Source organism: Diaphorina citri, unplaced genomic scaffold, assembly GCF_000475195.1.
Source record: "Diaphorina citri unplaced genomic scaffold, Diaci psyllid genome assembly version 1.1 scaffold3215, whole genome shotgun sequence".
NCBI classification, from domain to species: Eukaryota; Metazoa; Arthropoda; class Insecta; order Hemiptera; family Psyllidae; genus Diaphorina; species Diaphorina citri.
The window spans coordinates 10,742-21,956 of NW_007380626.1; the positions used below are offsets into that span (position 1 = coordinate 10,742).

The 11,215-nt window shown below is 38.5% G+C and overlaps 2 protein-coding genes and 1 long non-coding RNA gene across 3 annotated transcripts in view; 1 reads left to right on the forward strand and 2 right to left on the reverse strand.

Annotated features, from left to right (window-relative positions):
• The window catches only part of LOC103520098 (venom dipeptidyl peptidase 4-like), a 17,417-nt gene extending 10,700 nt beyond the window's left edge, over nucleotides 1–6,717 (forward strand). Inside the window, exons 3-5 of the mRNA XM_008485195.2 lie at nucleotides 3,404–3,621; nucleotides 5,189–5,383; nucleotides 6,543–6,717. Coding sequence (XP_008483417.2) covers nucleotides 3,404–3,621; nucleotides 5,189–5,383; nucleotides 6,543–6,717 — 588 coding nt within the window. The remainder of the gene's footprint in view (nucleotides 1–3,403; nucleotides 3,622–5,188; nucleotides 5,384–6,542) is intronic.
• Nucleotides 6,718–8,462: 1,745 nt separating this feature from the next.
• Nucleotides 8,463–9,245, reverse strand: LOC113471885 (prolyl endopeptidase FAP-like). Its single transcript, XM_026831351.1, has 3 exons — nucleotides 9,237–9,245; nucleotides 8,899–8,973; nucleotides 8,463–8,664 (listed from the first exon to the last, which is right to left on the reverse strand). Exons 1-3 carry the CDS (start codon nucleotides 9,243–9,245, stop codon nucleotides 8,467–8,469), a joined length of 282 nt encoding a protein of 93 aa, XP_026687152.1. The 3' UTR covers nucleotides 8,463–8,466.
• Nucleotides 9,246–10,325: 1,080 nt separating this feature from the next.
• On the reverse strand, nucleotides 10,326–11,215 carry LOC113471886. The gene is made up of 2 exons (XR_003394414.1): nucleotides 11,140–11,215; nucleotides 10,326–10,715 (listed from the first exon to the last, which is right to left on the reverse strand). It is a non-coding gene; the product is annotated as an uncharacterized LOC113471886 (long non-coding RNA).

An 11,215-nucleotide genomic window follows, 5' to 3' on the forward strand; every position in this document is an offset into this window, starting at 1 on the left:
TGACCAGAGCCCTAATAATAGTATATATTGATCTCTCTCTCTCTCTCTCTCTCTCTCTCTCTCTCTCTCTCTCTCTCTCTCTCTCTCTCATTTTCGTACAAGCTTATTACCTATTCGAGTCAGATAGGTTTTGGTGTACATTTTAGTTTCAGTTCGACCTTTTTAAAAGAAAAAAAAGAGAGACAGACAGAAAGAGGGAAGGAGAGAGAAAGAAAGAAAGAAGGGAAGGAGAGAGAGAGAGGGGTGGTGCAGAGTTTGGTTTACATTAGTTATTTTTCTGCACACACGACTACTTGAGAAATTCCTTATCCCTCTCCCCCCCTCTCTTCCTTTCTCTCTCTACCTTTCTTTCTCTCTCTCTCTCTCTCTCCCTCCCTCCCTCCTTCTCTCTCTCCCTGTTTCCTGTCTGTCTCGTTCATATCCTGGAGTCTGGACACATAGGTTAATATGGCGATAAAGATAAAAGAGGAGGAAGAAGAAAAGGAATAGAGAAAAATTCGAAAATGATTTAACCATTTGACATACCTATAAATGTAAAAATCTGGTGTGAACATCACACGACTTCCCTTATCCTATTGAATGGTGCTTATTTGGGTGTTCTATTGTAACATTTACAATATCTCTAACCGTTTAGTCAGTATAGCTAAAAACCGCCAAAAAGCGGTCAAAATACCGCCAACCGCAGCACCTATTTTAACCAAAAGTTTCATGTCGCATCCTTGTCACATTGGAAAGATACATACCAAATTTCAAGTCTCTAGCTCTTACCGTTCTCGAGATATTTTGTTTACAGACAGACTGACACACAGACACACACACGGACCAATGGCTGAAACTTTGGATTTAGGCTCTAGGGACCTCAAAACGTGGATTGGCACTAAAATCTGACCATCGAAAATTTGACCCGATTACATTAATTTTCTTCCTATAGATTAAGGAAAGTAAAAAACAGACAGATAGAGAGAGAGAGAGAGAGAGAGAGAGAGAGAGAGAGAGAGAGAGAGCTAGATAATGATTTGAGAATTTTAGGGGGAAATGAGCCCGCCCTCCATTTTCTTTTTCGAAATTCACGACGTCCCATAAATCACCATTTATGTTGTGGGCTCAAGTTTTATAAGTTTCAGCAATGTTGTGATGAGCTCATAAGATATTGCTTGACTTATCTATTAGGCGATTGGAGAAAACACGAGATTAGCCTTAGTTAGAGACTTAGAGACGTATCGAAGGTCCTTTCAGAATCACTGGGTACAGGGTACAGGAACATTGAATAGAGAGACACGCGGGTTTTTATTGAGGGTAGGTATTGTGCAACCCCTAAATCATGATACTTGTCATACTGTGATCAAAATCCAAAGACGATTTCTCGTAAGGACAATTCTAGCTGGTTGTTAAAATCTCAGTAAAAGCAAGGTGGCATACAGCCTAACATAATCTTAGCAGGGTGACCCTCACATGTCGAAGATGAACAAGAAGAAAATGAAGATGGAAAAATATTTCAAGTCACTCAAGAGTTTTATTTACATTTTCTTAAATTATTATTTCTTCGTTAATGTGAGTATAGGATATATTTCTCTTTTCTTCTTCCTCGTCATATTTTTTCTTCTTCGTCTTTTTCTTCTTCTTCTTCTTCTTCTTTTCTACTACTTCTTCTTTTCTTCCTCCTCCTCTTCCTCTTCCCCGCTTCTTCTCTTTCTCCATCATCATTTTCTTCTTCGTCTTCTTCTTCCGTTTGATACAAACCACATTACGAATTTCGTTTACCTACCAGCGGAGTGACATGTGTTACATCGGCTACTCGCCAACACTTATCTATTTATAGGTCACGACAATACACATTAGAGTCATTAGAGAATGAGGTAAAATATGTGAGATTATGACACGGTACAGTTTTGATATTTTGATTCACAAAGTTGTCGCTCCAGCGAAAACTGCATCACGCTTTGGTTTCGAGTGGATTTGAACTTTTGAACACATCAGAAACATCACATATGCTGATGCTGAACTTACTGAAGGTAAACGAATCTACAGCTTAACTCCAAACACAAGAAAGTAAAAAGCTTACTCCGAGATTTAGGTGTAAGGGACAAACAGCCCTAAAGGATGTGTCAAGCTACTATACAAATCTACTGAAGGTAAACTATTTGTCAAGGGTTTACCTTGCCTTTGGAATCAATTTAATTTGAAGAAACCATAAAAGTCATATTTTCCTCCGGAAACGGGGACAATTTCCCCTTTTCTGAATCCCATCCCCCCCCCCTTCTAAAGTAAAATACGGGAATTCGTTCAACCAACCAGGTGACGTGGTAGCGCCTGTACTATAGATAGATAAGCCGTATTCGATTACCTATGACTTTTCAGCTAAATCCCCTTTAGGGGTGAGCTATTCATTCCTCGGCGGAGACACAACTTTGGGTCGGGGTTGTGTTTCGTGGGCCCAATATAGCCGTATTCGCAATGAAAACTCATTTTGATATATAGTTATATATTTTTTATAGTCAACATGGCTGGACCAATGAGATTGTGAGATTTCGCTTTGTGGAGCAAGTTTGGACATGGTGTGGACGTCCAAAGCGGAATCTCATCAGTTCAGCCATGTTGACCATAAAATAAGTCACATAATCGAATGCGGCTATATATTAGGTATATTATTACACCAGAATAGAAAGCTCATCTGAAACTTACCAATAGAGATCAGCACTGGGTTGGGCATTGTAGTTCCAGGAGGTTTATGAAGACGTCGTAGACTTTGCGTCGAAAACGTTAGGACGTCGCGTCGGATCCTCCAGTTTCAGCGGATCACTGGAGCTCTCGTGATGCATTGTATCTGAAAGAAATAAAATAGACTAGTTATTACATCTGTAGAATAGCAGTATAGGGCTGAAAATTTGTATTTACGAAGGTAATGACCTGATGTAACCCATACTAGTTTTTTTTTTTTTTTTTTTTTTTTTTTTCGGCACCGCTGAAGTTTGCAGACAGTGTTGCCCAATGTAAACTGGTAAGAATACTTTCCAGTCATGCCTGGGATGCACATTTCAAAACCTAAATACCTAGAGTCCCCATATGGCATGGATTTCATAGCGGACGGGATGACAAACTTTATCAGAATCTGTGTACACCTGTACAGTATACATTCGGTACAGTATACATAATACGGTATACATCAAGATATAGCTAAGGATGAGACAAGGCAACAACAATAGTCTTAGGCCAGCCACTCACTATCAGGTAGACCTGATCAGGTCCGCCTGTCAGGTCTACCTGATAAGCACACACACTGTCACGTAAACCTGACAGACAGACCTGATCAGGTGTACCTGTCTTCCTGATAGTGAGTGGCTGGCCTAAGGATGAGACAAGGCAACAACAATTTCTTAGATACATATATCTGACCGTTTTCTAGATTCTGGACATCTCCGAGGACCACGGATGGGTTGATTTGATGCCACTAGTGAGTCGGACGGACCCAAGCAGATTCCTCCAGATCTTGCCTCTGGTTCAGCAGGACGGGCGTTACTATCCACAGTTGATTTTGATCTCTTCATCAGGCCAAGAACCTCTCACTCAAGGTCTCATCAGCGTGACAGGCGTTCTAGGATGGGATCAAACCAAAGATGTAGTGTAGGTAAAAAACAATTCTCTTTGACAGACACAAAATTTGCTCAGTAAATTTATTGATAACACGGTCTCGAACCATTGAACTAACCAGAATATGTCAAAATATGTACATGAGATCTTGGTTAGACTGCGGGGGTAAAGGGACTTACAAGGTATATTCTATTCTAATGTTTTCTGGGCAGGAGCAACGGTATCCTCAAGGGAATCAAGTCCAGATCTCCTGTTATGAACTAAAAACTGTGAGATGCCATACTTGACCTAACGAATTTGTAGATAGGACACCATTGTTTTTGATTTGTATGTTTTGAGTTTCTTCACTTTACAGTATTAATTCATATCTGAAGAACGAAATACGAAAACACTGTGAATTTTAATTCAAAACTCGGGAAGAAAAGCACTAGTGTTTTAATTTTTTTCGACATCTTTGCTCCCAGTGTCCTCTGATAAGTCACTTTAGTTGCATAGAATTATGGATGCATGTGCAATATGCCTGTCAAATGTGACAAGCACTTTGCATACTTAGTTGGATTTAACGGCATTTATACAATTTTGTTTAGTTTGAGATAATGGTCAAGTACGATATCATACATATTTCTAGACATGGTCTTCACTTGACTGGAGTGGATTATGGAAAGAACTAGGTATATGCACCAACCCGAAATAGAGACACAATATTAGGTATTTGAGTTGCACAGATCGTAGAGTTTAGCTTTCAAAGAAATTGTTGGAAAACACCATGTGAATGTATCATGTACCTAGGTTACTCACAGCATATGTATAATGGACTTGTGCATAAGGCACTGTATTTGCCTGTTTTAAAATTCTTTGTTTTCTTTTTAATTTTTTAAAAAATCTAGGATTACACTCTTTGCTCAGTGAGCAAATATTTGCGCAAATTGTTTGGAATAGTATAGAAAATACCTAGTGTAGGTAATAGCGTAAAAAATATTTTGGAAAAGTATAGAAAATAGTGTAATAACCTAAAAAATATTTGGCAAATATTTTCTCTCTATGCTTGCCAGTGCCAGTTATGTGCTGCTGGGTTCCCATCTCCACTCAGGCTGGATGAGGTTAAATTGAGGAGGCGGGTAGCTTGTCACCGAATGGTGGGTAAAACCCCCTTCATGAGAAGACCTAAGTTGTTTAAAGTGACGTTAAACCCCTATCAAAAAAAAAAAAAAAAAAAAAAAAAAAAAAAAAAAAAAGAGCGCTAGATTTGATATGCAACAATGCAATTATTTTGTAAATTACCGACATACTTATAATAATGTACAGACAGAGAGAGAGAGTTTTAGGTAGATAGGTACCTTATGTATCTTTAGAAAGATTTATTTCTTTTATAAACTAGATTGTAGGTATTTGCAGAGGCATTAATAAAATCAATCTGGTTTGAATTTCCCCTTGTTTAAGTATTATTTTATATGATTTTTTTCCCAATGAAATTAACCACATACATACTTGCATACAGAGACAACATACTTCATACTTGCATACAGAGACACACATCACGTAGGTAACAGACCATTCATTTCATCTGACTCTTACCTCGTGTATTTTTTGCCCCTTTCAGGTATGGTGGTCCCGGAAGTAACATAATTTCTGACCGATTTTCCATCGACTTTCACACCTACCTGGTTTCAAAGAGACACGTGATAGTGGTGCATATTGATGCCAGAGGCTCGGCCTATAGGAGCAAAGAGCAAGAGCATTCGGTGTACAGAAATCTCGGACGGTACGAAATCGCTGATCAAATTGCAGTAGTAAAGTGAGTAAATCTGCTCTAATATTCCATTTTTATTGCTCCGCCTTGCCTCATCCTTGAAGGTTATCATAACTCCTACTTTCTTACATAAGTAGGTACCAATGGTACCATGCCTATCACGGACACGGAAAGTAAGATACTCTACTACATAGGTGGAAAATGAAAATAAATTATGGTAGGTAGTTAAATCGTTCTCTTTCTGAAAATAAGAACAAAAGAATGCAAAGAAAATTCCGCAATATGACCGTTCTACAGCAAAATGAATTTGCATTTGATGTTGCTACCGCCTTTGACCTAAAGACATACGATAAAGTGAGTAAATCTGCTCTAATATTCCATTTTTATTGCTCCGCCTCGCCTCATCCTTGAAGGTTATCATAACTCCTACTTTCTTACCGAAATTCAAATTATTCCATCTGTTCTAAATTCAATATTTTATTCAGTTTCCAAGTTCCACTTTCTTGGTAAGCACCAAGTCAAAAAGTTTCATTACAAGAAGATAAAGTTTTTCCCCCAAGAGAACTTTATCAAAAATTTTACATCTTCGTTTTATTTGAAGGCTCGACCCTGAAGTATTTCGTAACAACATTATGAGTTATTGCTGATGTCTGAAAAGTTCCCAATTTTCTTGGTAAGCACCAAGTCAAAAAGTTTCATTACAAGAAGATAAAGTTTTTCCCCCAAGAGAACTTTATCAAAAAATTTACATCTTCGTTTTATTTGAAGTCCCGACCCTGAAGTATTTCGTAACAACATTATGAGTTATTGCTGATGTCTGAAAAGTTCCCAAGGAATAGGTAAGAAGAAAGATGGGAATGAACTTATCTTCCACCTAGTTTTCTTTTTGAACGAGCAACAAACTTTGGGAATTAGTTTTCACTGTTAGAAGAACTACTCATTCGGACGGACTTGGATATTGCTAACTTCGTAAAACTGTAATATCCCTATAAAGAGTTGATCTTGATCTTCTTTCACATTACCATCACGCGATTGTGTGATTAATAGGTGACCCTTGTCGTCCAAATTCAAGTGCTTGTTGTCAACCGTGCAGAAATGACTCTCTCCCTATCTAGAATTATTTATAGCATCACCTACATACATATGAGTATCTATTCAGAGTATTCAGTAGTTGTTGTAATCACTGCTATTTTATGGTTTGCAGATATTTGACGGAGAGATTTCAGTTCATTGACAAAACCAAAGTAGGCATATGGGGTTGGAGCTATGGAGGTTTCGCCACAGCAATGGTATTGGCAACTGACACTCAGAATGTTTTCAAGTGTGGTGTGTCTGTAGCTCCAGTGACGAACTTCTTGTACTATGGTATGCTATTTTAATTTTTATATCAATCACGTTGAGTGGTTTGGAAGGGAACCGCTTGAACGATTTGGCGGAGTAAATCTGCTTCGAGTGGGGTTCTCTGATCACCTTATCAGGCATAACACAGAAATTAGGTTAACGTAATTACCCTTTCCTAATCTGTTTTTTAAGCGTTTATATATATAATATATATATTTTTGGGGGGGGGGTTAACTGCTGATGCTAGTCCCAATCAAAATCAACACAGCAATAACGCATAAATATCAACCCTTATAAATATAAATATCTTTCCACTCAGCAATGGTCGCTATTCCAGTGTTAATATTGTATAAGCTCCCCCAGTTTTGCCTTTTGCCATTCACAAAAAGTAAAAACCGGGAGATATTTATTGCACAACAAATTAATCTCTAGCGATTTCACTAGATAACAAATGGGTGCCATTTTTCCACTTCTATTTTTGCCCCGGACAAGGGTAAAGGAGCGAAAGGGGGTAATATAACGATGCATCTGCGCTATTTTACTTCACCCACGTGGTGCCAAGGATTGTGTTTTGCTGAAAAAGTGGTGTGTTGTCTGGTATAAGAGGGAGTGGTGGGTTGATTTTTTTTTTTTTTATAATCGTACCTAGGATAAAGGCTCTGCCTGGGGCATAAACTTTGCTGTCAAACTGAGGATCCTATTTATGGTCATTTAGACGAAGGGCTGAAAAGTCTCCATGGTCTGGATTTATTTGGCCAAAATCAAAATACACTAGGTAAGAGTCAGATGAAATGAATGGTCTGTTACCTACGTGATGTGTGTCTCTGTATGCAAGTATGAAGTATGTTGTCTCTGTATGCACCTGTTTTTTTATAGGATAAAGGCTCTGCCTGGGGCATAAACTTTGCCGTCAAACTGAGGATCCTATTTATGGTACTTTAGACTGTTTAGACGAAGGGCTGAAAAGTCCCCATTTTCGAGCATTTCTGTTGGTCTGGATTTATTTGGCCAAAATCTAAATACACGAGGTAAGAGTCAGATGAAATGAATGGTCTGTTACCTACGTGATGTGTGTCTCTGTATGCAAGTATGAAGTATGTTGTCTACTTGTCTCTGTATGCAAGTATGAAGTATGTATGTGGTTAATTTCATTGGAAAAAAAATCATATAAAATAATACTTAAAGAAGGGGAAATTCAAACCAGATTGATTTTATTAATGCCTCTGCAAATATCTACAATCTAGTTTATAAAAGAAATTTAAATCTTTCTAAAGATACATAAGGTATCTACCTACCTAAAACGCTCTCTCTCTCTCTCTCTCTCTCTCTCTCTCTGTGTGTCTGTACATTATTTTAAATCTAGCGAAAGAAAATCTAAAAAAGCATCCTCAAAACGTTGGTCCATTCTCAAAGAAGCAAATAAAAAGGAGCGTAAGAAAAAAAACCTCAGCTGAAAATTCGTCGGTACTTACGAAATAGATCGGTGTCAAACATTACGGCAAAATATTCGGGAAGATTAGTCGGGGTATAATCAGAACTACATAATAATTTTATTATTATGCTGATTAATTCTCATTTCAATTCCTCATCTCTTGCAATCTCGCTTTATACTCACACGTTCAGTAACATCGGATACTTGAGTCTCCCACTCCTATCTATTCGTTTGGGTAGAAAGGCATTTGTTTTATTAAAACTTATCACTTGATTGATGTGATGCAATATAATCAGAACTACATAATTATGTTGATTAATTTCAATTTCTCATCTCTTGCAATCTCGCTTTATACTCACACGTTCAGTAACATCGGATACTTGAGTCTCCCACTCCTATCTATTCGTTTGGGTAGATGGAGTCTGACCAAAGCTAGAAAACCATTTCCCAAGGGAACATCAATATCTTGAGTGTTGGGTAGGTCATAGTCTTCCAATTCTTGTCTCAAGAGTTGATTGTCTTCCCATATCAACAGTGGCGAACTAGGTCTTAACTGGAAAATAACAAAATGACAAACATCAGGAAGTAGGTACCTACAGGGCTTACGGGCATTTATTATGGTTGTTTTTGCAAATAATTATTTTGAAAGAACTAGGTAGGTATATGCACCAACCCGAAATAGAGACACAATATTAGGTATTTGAGTTGCACAGATCGTAAAGTTTAGCTTTCAAAAGAAATTGTTGGAAAACACCATGTGAATGTATTATGTACCTAGGTTACTCACAGCATATGTATAATGGACTTGTGCATAAGGCACTCCTGGGCCTTTGCAGATCAGTGTGTAGTAAGTGAACCTCAGCTGAAAATTCGTCGGTACTTACGAAATAGATCGGTGTCAAACATTACGGCAAAATATTCGGGAAGATTAGTCGGGACACGCGTAGAGCACGGGACAAGGTACGATATCCTACTGAAGAGTCGGGACTTCGGGAATAAAACTCGGGAAGAAAAGCACTAGTGTTTTAATTTTTTCGACATCTTTGCTCCCAGTGTCCTCTGATAAGTCACTTTAGTTGCATAGAATTATGGATGCATGTGCAATGTCAGTCAAATGTGACACGCACAGTGCATACTTATAGTTGAATTTAACGGCATTCATACAATTTCTTTGATATTGTTAGGTAAGGTACCTGCCTGAATGTGTGTACCTATTCTCGTCGGTTTGCAATGAAGTTATAGAATCTCAATACTAGTAGGGACTAGGGAAGAGGAACATTAGGTGTAATTAACTACCTATGGCATCAGATCAACCCATCCGTGGTCCTCGGAGACGTCCAGAATCTAGAAAACGGTCAGATATAACTAAGAATATTGTTGTTGCCTTGTCTCATCCTTAGGCCAGCCACTCACTATCAGGAAGACAGGTACACCTGATCAGGTCTGCCTATCAGGTTTACCTGATAGTGTGTGTGCTCATCAGGTAGACCTGACAGGCGGACCTTTTCAACCGTACCTGTCAGGTCTACCTGATGGTGTGTGTGCTCATCAGGTAGACCTGACAGGCGGACCTGATCAGGTCTACCTGATAGTGAGTGGCTGGCCTAAGACTATTGTTGTTGCCTTGTCTCATCCTTATTAGCTATATCTTGATGTATACCGTATGTATACTGTACTGTACCGTATGTATACTGTACAGGTGTAAACAGATTCTGATAAAGTTTGTCATCCCGTCCGCTATGAAAACCATGCCACATGGGGACTCTAGGTATTTAAGTTTTGAAATGTGCATCCCAGGCATGACTGGAAAGTATTCTTACCAGTTTACATTGGGCAACACTGTCTGCAAACTTTAATTCACATCTGAATGTATTGGCATGATTCTGGACCCTGTTGGTCCAAGTCACCACAAGTTCATTTTGAACAGTCCACACCACATCAGTTAAAACTGCTTCCCTGTAAAGAATGATCAACGAATTTAGGATTAATGAGCGATTTGAGGACAGACCTACATAGGTCTGAGCTTGAGTGGCTGTAGAAAATAAGATCATTTACCACCACCAAAGACACAGTTTTTTTTTTTTTTTTTTTTTTTTTTTTTAGTGAAACTATAAACATTTCCTTGAAAGAATTAAAAAGAAGCAAATCAAAATTGTAAGGTGATGTCACCATTGACTTTTATCCTAGACATATTGAGGAGCCAATTTTGTGGATTACCTTGAATCTACTTTTTATTTCAATGCAACACCTTCCTTTGTAAAGCACACTAAGTAATTCACTCCTTGAATACTAAGGAATTCTAGAAAAATTGTAAACAAGGAGTGCTCCTTGGATTGCATTTGATGGGGATTTTGTTCACAGTAGTACAGGGACAGGGTACACAACAAGAGTGCACGTTCCCTGTCATAACTTTTCAATCATCTTGCGAATTCAATACCTTAGTCAACCACACTGTACCACTGTATTTTCTCGGATTTATAACAGAGCATACAATATTCACACTGTTCCCGGGTAGAGGTCAAAGCAATCAGTCCAGAAGTGATTCATAGTGTGGTACACATGGTGTATGTAAGATGTGAGACTATGCGCCTGGTCAGGGTAACTCTGGAACAAGTGAACAGTTTTGAATCAATAAGACACAGTCAAAAATCTTTGGTTGTTGAAGGAAATTCGTTGGGTTCAAGTGAAAAAGGAAAAGACTTATCGGGAAACGATAACGGTACCTTACTAACCTTATGGTCCACACCCAATATCCATACCTTATGGAATGGTTGGACTCTACAAGAAACCTCGCCACCATTGTTCATTTTCGAGTCCGTTTACTCGTTTCGCATAGCAGACCTTCAGAGAAGGGTTGGGCACAAAATATACGTAAGTAATCGTCCAACTGGAGTACCTCGGAAGGCCATCAGACAGACAACATCATCTCCCTGTTGTATGGCTGATAGAAGAGATGTTTTCTCTATTTTGTCATCACCTTTCGGTTATAGCCAAAGCCGCTACAACAACAACAACAACACCATCTCACCTGTTGATAAAAGAAGATATCCGCCGCTTCCAAAGCTTTGGCCAGCATCATACTCTGCTGATAGTGAACATTGTCA

Coding starts and splice junctions, on each gene's coding strand:
- LOC113471885 (XM_026831351.1), bottom strand. Junction 8,665..8,898: donor AAGTCCATTATACATATGCT/GTGAGTAACCTA, acceptor GTTATTTTCCAG/TTAAGACCTAGTTCGCCACT.